Source organism: Triplophysa dalaica, chromosome 2 (assembly GCF_015846415.1).
Source record: "Triplophysa dalaica isolate WHDGS20190420 chromosome 2, ASM1584641v1, whole genome shotgun sequence".
Lineage (NCBI taxonomy): Eukaryota > Metazoa > Chordata > Actinopteri > Cypriniformes > Nemacheilidae > Triplophysa > Triplophysa dalaica.
Window position 1 is genome coordinate 27,238,361 of NC_079543.1, and position 14,004 is coordinate 27,252,364.

At 37.9% G+C, this 14,004-nt stretch overlaps 2 protein-coding genes across 5 annotated transcripts in view; both read right to left on the minus strand.

Moving 5' to 3' along the window:
- Positions 1 to 17, minus strand: part of jam2a (junctional adhesion molecule 2a) — an 8,745-nt gene extending 8,728 nt beyond the window's left edge. For all 4 annotated transcript variants that reach the window (XR_008905030.1, XR_008905029.1, XR_008905028.1 and 1 more), the window contains exon 1: positions 1 to 17. This exon is cut by the window's left edge and continues 170 nt beyond it. The gene's annotated coding sequence lies outside the window, so the exon portion shown is untranslated.
- Positions 18 to 2,251: 2,234 nt separating this feature from the next.
- On the minus strand, positions 2,252 to 6,451 carry mrpl39 (mitochondrial ribosomal protein L39). The gene is made up of 10 exons (XM_056732291.1): positions 6,270 to 6,451; positions 5,382 to 5,588; positions 5,070 to 5,209; positions 4,865 to 4,964; positions 4,722 to 4,789; positions 4,536 to 4,648; positions 4,320 to 4,385; positions 4,090 to 4,243; positions 3,202 to 3,249; positions 2,252 to 2,408 (listed from the first exon to the last, which is right to left on the minus strand). Exons 1-10 carry the CDS (start codon positions 6,307 to 6,309, stop codon positions 2,328 to 2,330), a joined length of 1,017 nt encoding a protein of 338 aa, XP_056588269.1. The 5' UTR covers positions 6,310 to 6,451; the 3' UTR covers positions 2,252 to 2,327.
- Between the last annotated feature and the right edge of the window lie 7,553 nt (positions 6,452 to 14,004).

Below are 14,004 nucleotides of genomic sequence, written 5' to 3' on the forward strand. Positions count from 1 at the left end.
ACTCAACTGCTGTTTCTCACTCATTTACTCACGCACTCATTCAGTGACGTGGGAGGAGAGAGAGCTGCTAATCACTTATACTTATGCATACACAAACACAGGGACGTGTGCGCACGCGTACATATATATACACAAACACACAAACACACACTCACATGATAATATAGAAACATACCAATATATATATATATATACATATATATATATACACACACACACAAATTATACATTGAGTATATTTATATATATATATGTATATATATGTACACAGTATATACAGAGTGAGAGACACACAGACATATATATATATATATATATACACACACAAATTATACAGTATATATATATATATATATCTGCCAAATGCATAATTGTAAATATATATTTTACACAAACCACACACTCTCTCACACACACACAAACACACGCACACACACCCTACACAAATGGTAATATAAAAACAAACAAATATATATACTGTATGTAAATATATATATATATACACACACACACACACAAATTATACATAAAGTATATCTATATATAGTATATATATAGAGAGAGTCACACACACAAACATAAATATACACTCTCACTTATACACATACACACTCTCTCTCACATAAATATATATATATTTACAAACACACAAAGTATAATATAGAAACACAGAAATACACACACACTTACCCATAGAGTCAGAGACTCTGACAGAGAGAGAGACACACAAACACAAACATAAACATACACTCTCTCTTATTCACTCACATACAACAAAATAGACATATTGAAACAACACTCAGAACAACAATAATACAACAAACAAACAAACATATAACAAATCATCATGTACTGTAAAACTATTGAAAAATAAAGAAACAGCCTTGATGGTATGCTTATTATAAGAACAAAAAAATATGTTGGCTTTTTGGTACCAAGAAATCACCATATTCACATTTTACACCATTGTGCAAGTGAACAATCTGAAAGTACAGTGGAATATCTAAGTAAACAGTAATATCACAGTTCACAGTCCAAAAATGACCCAACCAACATTTTGAGGAGTTCCAGCTGGTAAACTGCAACGTTTGGACTGCACAACATTCTCTAAATAACATATTTGACATAGTTTGGTGGGTAACAGATCTACTCAAACATCTCTATTGGGCCGAAGTCAAAAAGTGTGTTTATGTGCATGTGTCGGGGGTGTCACACACTCTCACTTACTTACAAAAACACACACACAAAGGTTGTCGGGGAGAATGGAGACAGCAGCTGTCGGGCTCAGTAAAGTCTCACATTTCACACATCAGATTTGAGGCATTACTGTATCTGCAGGCCTCAAATCAACATCACAGCACATGTGACTGAACACACCGAACATCACATCTCACTTTCAACTGATCTGCTATGAAACGATTTGCCCTGTGGACTGAATTCATACACAAACACACACAAACGGACACACACAGCACCTGTCGGCATGCGACAGACGCAGCAGCTGCAACAGTCCCGACAGTCCGTGTCACTCTTACAACACAGCCTTTGTCTTCAATCTGGCAAAGTGCTGACCACTTATTTTGCAAACACACACAGCTCTGAACAGATGATGACGAACACACGTGGTTGATCACAGCATATCCAGAGATTTAAAGCCCAGGGGGTGGAGAGACGTGCCGATTTCTCACCTGCTTCTCATTTGAACTCGGAGCTGAATGAGATTCAACTGTCTACTGCACAAATGATGTTCAACTAATACCCTATACAAAATAAATAACAAATGAGATCTCGTTAAAATAATTTTAATTCTGATGAACACAGAGAAAGATATTCAGAAGAATGCCTTAACCATCCCCTTTGACTCCCATAGTATTAAAAAATACAACGGAAGTCAAAAGTGCCCCAGAATCATTTTCCGTCCAACAGACTTTAAAAAACCTTCTTTTGTGTTCAACAAGAAATTATAAAGTATTTTTTTCCTACTATGGGAGTCAGTGGGGGGCAAGATCTGTTTGTTTATAAGCATTCTTCCAAATATCTTTATTTGTGTTCATTAGAATAAAGAGTTTATTAGAGCTTTAAGTCTTTTCTGCGTCTAAGATATTTCTCATAAAAAAAAGAAGCAGAAATCTCACAAAATAATCTCCATTAATCTCAATTGATTCACAAATGGTGCTCAGATTTGTCGAGTCAATACCAAGACCTCAATATGAACCCAGATTATCAGAATAAATGTGGACATACAAACACCAAGTCTGAAAGCTTTTTGTTCGCTTGTTTATTGAACATGACGATACAAACACTGAATGCTGGGGTAGAGGTATAGATTACTGCTGAGGAGAAGAGGAAGGGGGCGCGGCCTCGTGTGTGAGGGGTGGAGTCACTGTTGAGGACGAGGAAACCTCTACCTGTAGAAAGAATAAAATAACAAATGAAAATTGGGTAACTACTAAAAAACTGTTTTTAGTATTGTGGTATTTAAAGATAAATCTATTCTGTAATTTACACAAGTGCATTTTAAAGAATATCCTGGATTTAAATTCTATGTGCATAATCTGTGTGACGTGTTTACAGTCACCAATAAAAACATCATTCTCTCAATTTATTACTCAGGAAGAATAATGAGAAAAAAACTGATGTTCAATGTTCTTGTTTTAGAAATATCTATAGGATTAAATCTTATTAAATCTATATGCATTGAATCAAAACGAATGGGAATGATTCAAGAGCTTGCGAATCGGAATCAATTTTTTTCTATAACAAACTGTTAAGAGTGTCAAAACGTGAAATGTTTACAGCTGTAAATCTATACGTCTTCTCTTGATTTCTGGAGGCTGTGGTGGTCTTATATGATCGGGTGGAGGCTCATTCCACCAGAAAGGGACAGAATGGGTAAATGCTTTTGAGAGCAATTTGGTGTCTGTTGTGAGGGAACAATCAGGCGTTGTTTTACCGATCGTGAAACAATTGCAAGTACGCAAGGACACTACATGTGTCTGTGAGCTCAGACAACATGAATCTCCACTCCACGGGAATCACAATAAAATCATATCTGTCTGAAACAGCTGTCAGAAAAAGATGTGACCCACAACCTCAGTTTTAATCTTGGAAAAACATTCAACTGACTTACATCACATCACAGATGTTCATAGAGATTTGAAAATGTGGATAATATCACATAGACGTATAGAGGCTACTTACTAGTCTCTCTGCTCTCTGGCGCAGTTTTCTCCAAATTGTATGATGAGCCTTAGAAAACATAAATAAGACTTTGGATTACATAGAGATTTTGGAATAATATTTATCTTTAAAGCACAAATATAAACATGATAGACTGAACCCGTCCCAAATTATACCATGAAGCTGCCATCTTTAACATTTGCCTCTCTATCGCCATCTTTACTTAAATACAAAATTACATCAAACTAACACTTTATACGAAATCATACCCAAAAGCTCAATTTATAAAACATTTTAAGCTTACAGATGTGTATGTGGGTAGATTTAGAGACAGTTTTCATACAGATTTCACGTGCTTGCTCAATAACTGATCTTACTTTATTTTTAACCAAGAAAAAGATACAGATTGCAGCTTTAAGTGTGTGTCCCTGTTCATGCGGATTCTCACAAAATCTTGCATTCAAGATGTCAAACTTTCACTCATTTTCTTTTATCTTCATTAAAAACAAGGTACGACATGTTTAAAATTTTAAGACAGTTTAAGATTTTTTTTTCCAATATTTCTTCATTTTTATCATATGTGAATGTTATATCAATCGTTTTTTTGTCATTTGAGGTCATCTAGAAGAACACCCAATCGTCTTACAGACTGTTTCAATTTCACTTTGTTTAAATAACAACATGTAAAGCAAACCGGGACACGTTACGGTAATGAGAATTGCAGCATAAAAAAGCAATAAAATACATTAATAATTACTTAAAATTATGTCTTTGTGCAATGTCGATAACACAATAATTTTTTGTGCTTCGGAATTATGTTTTTTATAATTAAAATCTTTACAACCATGATGTTTCAGTGGTTTCGTGTGTATGATCTTTAAACACAATACAAGCATCATATCTACGTACAGTCAGATTGACAGGCAGCGACAGGCCCTGTGCTCTTCGTTGCACGCCCCACGCTCTCTCTCCTAACGTATGTACGGCTGTGACCTCATACTGCGAACACATACCCGTCCGGGTCACCAGCGGACCGTCGCTCAACATCACATGATGTCCACACCTGACACACAGAGAGCAGATAAATGTGTGTGTGTGTGTGTGTAGCAGGTAATCAGAATACATGTTTGTGTGTTTACCTGTACAGTGAAACTGTCCCGTTCTGACTCTGAGCTGCACTTTCTTCAACCTGCTCCTGTTTATACCTGCGGAAACACAATCCAGAGACATATGGAACATACTTAAAACACATCTGCACAGATGTCTGAAGGTCTGTCTGAACTTTCTCGCCTCCTTCGGTACATCACTCCCACAATAATGCTGAAAGAATAATGATGATGAATAAAGTGTTGTACCTGCTGTGAGAGAAGATCTCCAGCGCCACCGATGGGGAAACCTCTAAAGGTTCCCATGGAAGATCCTTCTGGATGAGCTGAAGAGCCTCCCGGGTTAAAGAGCGCAGATTCTCCTGCAACGCACACTCGGAATAAACACATATTCACACATGCTCACTGTCGTGAAGATAAAGAATCAGCTCTGACCTCTGTAGGGGTCCAGGAGTCTAACCGAGGGTCCAGAACCAAATCGCAACAAAACGCACCGGTGATCACTAGAAACACATTCGTTTCAGACATCAACATCTCTCATGACTCATACACAATAATTCTGCAGGTGTATATCATACCTGGTACTTCAGGAATTTTTAGAAGTTCAACACTGTATTCGTCTTTAAAAGCTCCATCGAGCACCTGTCCAAGAAGAGCCGCACAGGAACGCCAGTAAGCCTGATACACACGAACAGACACAGGTTTACCGGTCACATGCAATTTACGGATGGAATAAAACTTGGTTTTGTTGACACAGAAACTGGTATGCACACACAAATTCACCTGATTGACTATCTGCGGGGCTTCATCTTTAAAGGTGAGGAGCGTGAGGTCACAGGAGCTGGTCAAAGGACGATGCATGTGCCACGGCTGCCCGTCGACTAGTGCGAAAGCAGAACTCTTCACATGCCACTCGGACAGATCTGACATGAGAAAAACAAAATGAGCTTCCAAATAAATAAAGAGTTTGAATCTTTTGCTTCTGTGCTGTCAGAGTAAAAATGATATTTGATCATTATTTAATTGATTCATTTATTTTCATTTCCGGGTGAACTATCCCTTGAACACACAGGTCGTGCTGTCACAGATACTCACGGCGTGTGCAGCTGTGTGGCGTTGATACGCCTTTGTTCATGATGAGTAGCGATCCCTGGAGTCCGGGCCCCTGCAGGGTCACCTCGATCTTCTCTGTGCGTGGATAGAGAGCGCGCTGACGCGTCTGCTCTTTAGAGAACAGGGAGCTGCATTGACTGCGCACTTCTGCAGAAGAGAGGCGTGCAGCTGCTGCGCTGGACAGCAGACCTGTAACACAAAAGAGAAAATGAAACTTTCACTTTAACTTATAAAGGTCATCCATCAAAGATACATAACAAGAAATATAGAAAACCACTCTCTGATGAATGAGCTGATGAAAAATCAAAAATATAACAATCTGACTATCGTGTATTTATAATACATTCTGTGTGTCTTAAGAACATTTAATGTGATCAAGTTATAAAAGCTGTAAATAAAGATTGCATTATCTATCTCTGATACCAATTTTTCCAAAATGTCCTGTTTTTAATTAGTTCCCCCGTTATTTCTGTAGCATTTTATTTGAATAACATACCATGTCTAAATAATTAACTATAATAAGGTTCAATTTTACATTATTGTAAAAATAAAATGGTTTATTGATTCACTAAATTATTTTCTACAATAAATCATAAGAATATGTTATTGGGGTAAAACATGAATAAATATGCATATGCCAGAGGAAAAACCTTTTTAGGTGGCAATAACATATACAACCCACGGTGACGTGAAAACACACTGTATTACCATAATACATCATATTTTGTTTTACTATACGTAATCCACAGATTAAGTAATTACGTCATTTGAGTACGTGTGTAGATGAATGTTAAACAATTTGTAATATTTTAATCAACTGTCAGATGTGATGTGAATACATGAAGGTCAGTGGCAGAAAATTTTACTTACGGCGTTGCAGCATCTGACAAACCGCCCGGCCAACAGCCATTAGTCACAGAAAAATCCTGCAGTAATATAAACAGATAAATAAGATCTTAAATGGGATTTTAACTCAATAAACCATCTAACTAACAGAATTTTTCACCATGCTGTAACATTTTCCGGTTAGAGTACAGCGACTGAGTACAGCAATAAAAACATTCCGTGTGATGTGAGGCGTAGAGATTGTGGTTCCGCTTTGTTACAGCGTTATTACTCCCCAGAAATAATGTTACCTTTGTGTTTTTTACTAATATTTATAATAAACTGGTATAATACCTCACCCAGCTTATAATAAACTATTAAGAGCATTAAAAGAGGCCAGATTCATGCGTGCGTGTGTACGTGTGAAAATGTGATAGTACTAGTTTTCATCCTACTGTACAGTTTTATTAGTAAGATTACGGACTATTCTGGAATATTGGTGAAACAGCTTACATGCTATTTTAGCAGTGTAAGAAACATGTTGTAGGCTATGCTTGGTTATATCATAAATTAATATTTATTTGATATAACATAACGTGTGATCTGTACGCAGACTACGTGAATTGCGCAAGGCATCTGCACCACCAGGGAGCCCCCTTGAGTACCAAAAACACGATACGCAATTTTAATAACTTGCGGATTCAACTTTGCAGGAAACCAAATGTCCTTTTTAATACTTAATTTATTATTATTTGACATACTCTGTGTCGGACATCGTGGAGTGCGCAACAGGTGATGATCAGTATGAATTTAGGGACCGTCTCCAAAGTTACATACATAGGCTACACATATTAAACATATATAACATACACGTCTTCAATAGCATTTAAAGGGAATGACTTAGTCACAAGCCATACACTGTTCATGTGGATGTCACCGTTTGCCCATGATAATATGTAATTTTTGTGTCATCAAATTTAGAGAATTATTGATGTGTTAACTATATTTATCATGTTTTATTTTTGTTAATCACTCATTAAAGTTTTCTTGACACTTAGATGGTTCCAGAGCCATGCGTTGCTTTGGGTAAAGAATTATTTACATGTGAATCAAAATGTGAATTTCATTTAAAACTTAATTGTTCTAACCCTCAGTTATTCATTTAAGTGTGTTAATTGATTTATTATTTTTATTTCTTATAGTTAACAGTTATGTTTATCTAAATTAAACTATGACAAGGGCCCCCACAAAGGTTTGTTTAGGGCCCCCAGACGTCTAGGATCAGCATTGCACAACATTCAAGGGACTGTCCCAATGGGGAAACCTGAGGTTTACTGATACACTAAAGGGTAAAGTGGTTCTAAATACCCATTGCTAAGAATTAATTACCACTTTTGAAGTGTCTGAACCTACTGTTTCAGATTACGAGAATGTTAACCACAGAACCTCCTCCAACTCAGTCATCTGAAAACACACAACTGCCAACAGACTAATTGAATCGAAACACTTTTGTCATCTGAGAACGTATATGCATATGCACATATTCTACCTGTCAGAATGAAAATGCAAATCAAACATTGGGTCCAAAAGATCATTTTATTCATTGTTGGCTCACACAGAGTTTGCATAAATGTGTTCCTCTATTGTCAAATATGATTTTGTAGTGAATGGAAGATTGAAGCTATCCTTTACTCTTTAAAATAACTGCGCTGAAGCATTCTGGTCGTGTGAATACCGTCAGGCCGGAGTGAATATCTGACAGCTCCAGTCACCGACAGAATTAACACATGTGTGAGTTTCGACGAGTCAGTTTCGATGTCTCTGAATTCTCAGACCCTTTGCCTTCCCTTGAGGTTTGGTCACCAGTGCAGGACTAATGCTAACAGCACAGGTGTTCGATAACGCAAACCCCTATCACGATTAGCATTAATCCTGAACTGAGACATGAGCTTCATAACATCCATTTCATTGGCCATGAACAAACCTGTTGAGTAGAAACAAAGTAATGAGAATTAATCATATATTTGAGATTCGCATGATGAAATTACATACACATATATAATTTTTTGAATAACACCTGTAAAAACAGCGCATCTAGTAATTCTATCAAAGTGACTTCCCAAAAAACCCATTTAGGTTTAGATTTCTCTGGAAACAGAATGAGAAACTATATTTACTGTGGTTGACATTTTCCATCTTGCCCACTCAACCGCCCATTCAGTTCCTTAAATGTGATATGATCTACATGAACGCTGTTCTTGCAGTTTCCTCCTTTTCCCCTTTAGCTTTAATAGTATATCTTTTTGTTCTAAATTACATAGATTTACAGTTTGTGCTGTTAAAGCCTGAATAAAACGGAAGGAAACGTAGAAAACCACCGGTGTGACGTACCCTCGCTGCAGTCTAATCTCATGCGGTTACTGAACTATATTTACCTGTTCAAACTTCCTTCCTCTAGGTAGAACTTGTTCTCTTTTCTAACATATTCCTCCTCATGTTTGTGATTCTCTGTTGAAGCCGCACGCACACAAGTCAGCAAGTATTCCATAGATTTCAGACCTCCTTTACTCTCACCTGTTTCTCTGTCCGTCTCTCTTGAGAATCGCAGCACATTGAGGAGACACGATACGTTTATATGTGTTAGAGAGTTGTGACTCATCTAAATTCCCCATCAACGGAAATTTGCAAAGCTGGGGAAAGTGCTATGATAAATTTAGGCACTGAAACACGCTGTTCATCATTCAAAGTTAACTACAATCAATTAAGGGACTAATATAAATGCTAATAGCATGAAATTGAAAATGAATACTGGAAAGTTGCTTTTAACCTTACTGAGAAACAACATGACATGATATCTTCGGTGATTCAATGCTGTTTGAATTCCCCCAAAACAATATGGTTTGTGTAACTGAAGTGACGCCAAAAGTTGATTCGGTCTGAAGAGTTTTACAGGTGAAAACAGGGCTATCACAAAATCTATTGAATTCCAAATAAATAAATAAATAAACTATTCTGTCAAAAAAAATTGCCCAATGAATCATTGGTATGAGGATAGGGAGGTGGAGAAAGACTCTGTAACCTCTGTGCCTCTGAAGGAAAAATGTAAAACAGGTGCAATTCCACCACCCACTATGGTAAAGTCTAAACCAGATACTTACACTGGATTATTTTACTATATTATTATTTGTTGTTACACAATATAAATAATCACAGTTAACATTCTGTCAATATTAAGCCAACCTTGTGTGGAACTCAAAAGAAGATATTTAGAGAAATGTGTCAGTGGTTTTGTGTCTATATAAAGGAAGTCAATGTGGGCCAGTGTTGTTTTATTACCAACATTCTTCAAAATGTTTTCTTTTGTGTTTGCAGAAAAGAAGTCACAGGTTTGGAATGACATCCCAGATAGCAAATTTTGTGGCCCAAATCCGCCCCACACCTTACTCCCCATACCACCTCATCCGGCCCACAAACCGCATGGAATGATGGCACTTGGACGGCCTGTTCCTGTTTGCCAGATTTGGGCCACAGACATGCCAAAGCTATGCCACATGTCAAACATCAAAACAAATAAAGCAGAGCTGACCCAAATATAAACAACAGTTCATTTTCAATTCTGGCCCAGATTTATCCCAAAACCAACACCTTTCTGTGCTCCTGTTTGACAGAATTTGTATTGAGTTTCATTATTATTATTATAGTGATGATTGAGTTATTAGTGATGAACAAACAGAATCACTGCAGAAAAGTTCAACAAAACTATAAAAACAATATTTCCCCAGAGAAACACAACAACTACAAAAAAAATTTCAGTTTTTGTTGAACTATTCTGCAGTGATGCTGTTTGTAAACAGAAGATGTTCATCACTAATGGCTCAATCATCACTATAATAAAAATGAAAGTCAATACAAATTCTATCAAACAGGAGCACATAAAGGTGTTGGTTTTGGGAGAAATGTGGGCCAGAATTAAAATAAAGTGTTGTTTACATTTGGGTCAGCTCTGCTTTATTTGTTTTGTTTTTAGCTTTACATTTACGCATTTGGCAGACGCTTTTATCCGAAGCGACTTACATTGCATTATCCTATACATTTATACATAGGTATGTGCAATCCCCTGGGATTGAACCCACAACCTTGTGTTGTTAATGTAATGCTCTTACCACTGAGCTACAGGAAAGCTTTGACATGGCTGTGGCCCAAATCTGGCAAACACGAGCGGTCCGCCCAAGAGCCATCATTTCGTGCGGTATTTGGGCCAGATGAGGTGGTATGGGGAGTAAGGTGTGGGCGGGATTTGGCCCGCAACAATTTGCTTGTTTGTTTGCTATCTGGGATGTGTATGAGTAAATGATGAACTTTTTATTTTTAGGTGAACTTCTTTAAAATCTTGTTGACATAAAAAACTAATCTTTTTTACTTTGATTATATTCAACATTCCTACCAAGTCACTGTAACTAAACGGTGTCAACGTTCAATATAATCGATCTACACAATCATAATGATAGTTGATGGTTTCAGTTTGCATGAGTAAACCAGGGAGATGGATTTTGACTTTTTGGGCTGTACTCATCTTACGATATGACTGTATGAACCAAACCTCAGATGACCTGCTTAACAGATCCAAACGGGATGTACAGCCGTAGATGTATTGGCCTGCTCAGATCATTGATGTTCATGCAGGTGTTAATGATAAAATAGAAAAGAAACATACTAGAAGATGAACGTTTAATGTTCACTGCAGTTTGGTGTAGTAGCGGTTTCATTTCTCCCTTGGAATAACATTTTTTGGAAGTTTCTTTAGACAAAACCACCTTCTAAATGCATGAATGTAGAACCAGAGTCAGGATAGGTTTGATTTTGAAGTAGTTTATATAAAGGTATAGTTCACCCAAAAACAAAAATTCTCTTGTCATTTCCAATCAGTCTGACTTTCTTCTGCAAAACAAAATAGAAGATATTTTGAAGAATGTCAGTAACCAAATAACACGGGCCCCCATTGACATCCATTGTATGGACACAAAACCAGACATTTGTCAAAATATATTGTTTGTGTTCCACATAAGAAACACATCATAAATTTTGAATGACATGAGGATACAAAAATGATGAAAGAATGCAAATTTTGGCCGAACTGTCTCATAAGAAATCACCTGTTAGTTGCAGCTGAGGGAATTTTTCAATCGTTCCTAAAGTCTGGTGCTCGAATACACAAAACTTTTGTTTACTAATTCGTCCGAAAGAATGGGATGTTCATTCTCAGATTGCGTCGACATAACATGAATGAATTTGGATCGTGCCAGGTGTGGACATGAGAGCAGACATGTTGATTATACTTCTGTTTTTTATTCTTATTTGTTTATATTTTCACCAGTATCAAAAAGAAATCCAGATTTTCGGTGACTACTCTATGACATTAAAGAGGCGGCATGTGGGGAAATTTCAGGGACAATCAGAGCATAAAATGAAGGGACAGAGAGACGTGTGGGAGAGCAGGGGAGGCCCCTAAATGCTGGAAATTCACAGCCTACATCTCTTACGGTTTTACTGATGTGGTGAGACTTTAAGTGTGTGAGACGACTCTTCTCTTCCCAAATGTTGCGAAGCGTCGATGCGGTGTTTAGGTCTGTTATGTAACACTGGCGACAGGAAGACGACAAAATAAGTGATCAGACATGATATTCTGAGCATTTAAGAATAAATGCAATTTCTCATCCGCCCCAATTCAGATGCTCACAAAAAAAGTGTTTGGCTCTAAACCACAAAAAGCCAGTGATTTGAATATGCATGCGCTGTGAGATTAACTATAAAACTCTCAAACAGGGAAAAAAACGAAACACCATAGATCAGTCATGTCTGAATGAATGTGAGTATGTGTGTGTGTGTGTGTGTCAATGTGAGCGAGACAGAAGTAGGCTATAAGGCCTGTAGTACACACTACGCATCATGCAAAAGGGGAATTCACAAAAACAGTAAGTGACAAGATACATGCAGACGTTTATATAAGTATGAGTAAATGATAAAATGCAACTTTAACTGCAGGATGTCTTCGAGATTTGCACAAAACGTGTGAAATGTACACATGCCGGTCCAAAGTTCTCCAGATACGGTGTCTGAAGACTTAACCCTGAGCATCCTGTGTGTAAGGAACTAAATTTACTTACACATAGAGGAGTGGGCGCCAGACCAGAGCGAGAGAGCGCGAGAGAGAGAGAGAGGGGAAGAAATCGAATGAGAGCGAGTGAGGGGAAACGCATAATAATATGCGTGTGCTGACCTTAACCTCGAATGACATTTAAAGATCAAAGAAAGTTTCTTGTAAAACGCTCAGGTCACAGCTGCCACGCTCGCATTATCATTTAGAGGAATGAGAGAGCGGTGGAATTTTCTCCTTAACTCTTTAACGCGTGCCAAAAGAGTCAGCTGAATTCTGTTTAATGAAATCATTATTTCTATTCATTGGGGTTGTGTTTGCCTGTCCCTACAGCAACGGCAGGCTGTTATGTTGCCAGGGCATTGCTATGCGGTTGCTAAGGTGCTCTTAATATTGATAGTACCTGTTGCTATGTTACCGGGGTATGCAGGTTGTTGGCAACAGGTTTCTGATTACACTGTCAGCCCAAATCGAATTCGAATCGGATGTAAATCCTTGTGTACCAGAAAGTTTTTGTGATTCGTTTCTGTGATATCTCCATTGGTTGCTGTGGCAAAGACGCCACGTCAAAAAGACGTCTAATGTGTTACGTTGGGTGATAGCGTGATATATGGACAAATTTCTAACCACATTCGGATGTAACTTGAAACGGATTCAGGACATCGGTTTTCAAAGTATATGATTATAGCTCACACTTGTGAAATATGATTGGATGCTGTTGGCACAGGCGGTCCTGTGGACTGTGTGTCGACATGTGCACGAGGGGCAACCTTCCGGTCTCTCTCGTGAAACTAACACGGAAACTGTAATTCATTACCTGGCCGCTAGAGACTGGCTCCAAAACAGAGCAAAGAGGCCCAATTCATGACAACTGTGAGGGCGGGTGAATTTTTTCTTTAACTCATCTGTTTATATTATATAATAAGCCTTAAAATTCTAAATAATTAAGTGCGTGGCCACTTGAGGGACAAGAGGTTTCACCAACCAGACACCTTAGCTCCACCCCCTGATAGAACACATTCATCTGGCTTACGTCTATATGACGTCTGCAAGACATCTACAACAGATAGTTTGCTCATCTGCAATACATCTCAGAGATGTCTGCTGTCAGACGTCATATAGACATCTAGAAGATGTCTGTAAGATGATTATGATTTATGGATGTAAAGCTGCTCTTTCTAAGATGTTTAGAAGATGCTTTTACGCAGCAGATATCCAGATCTTTAGCAGACGTATTACAGACATTCAGATGTCTCCGAGATGTATTGCAAATGAGCAAACAATCTATTAAAGATGTCTTGCAGATGTAAATGCAGACGTCAAATAGACGTAAGCCAGATGGATTGCGCTATCTAGGCCTTGTCCCACCATTTATTATGTGGGAGTGATGAGCTGCCAAGATGGCGACGACCAGCTCCTCGTACTTTAGGCATCAAATTGCTATTCACAAACCTAAGTGTGACATCACGACGATGTTTTATTCAGTCTATGGTTGTGCAACAGCATTTTGGTCAACCCAAGTTTGAGCCCCGGCTCATGGTCCTTTCCAGGCCTCCCCTAATCCTCTCTACATTTACATTTACATTAACGCTTTTGGCAGATGCTTTTATCCAAAACTTACATTCT

Coding starts and splice junctions, on each gene's coding strand:
- mrpl39 (XM_056732291.1), bottom strand. CDS start 6,309: ATGGCTGTTGGCCGGGCGGTTTGTCAGATGCTGCAACGCC. Junction 4,386..4,535: donor GAGATCTTCTCTCACAGCAG/GTACAACACTTT, acceptor GTGTTTCCGCAG/GTATAAACAGGAGCAGGTTG. Junction 4,244..4,319: donor GGGACAGTTTCACTGTACAG/GTAAACACACAA, acceptor TCTGTGTGTCAG/GTGTGGACATCATGTGATGT.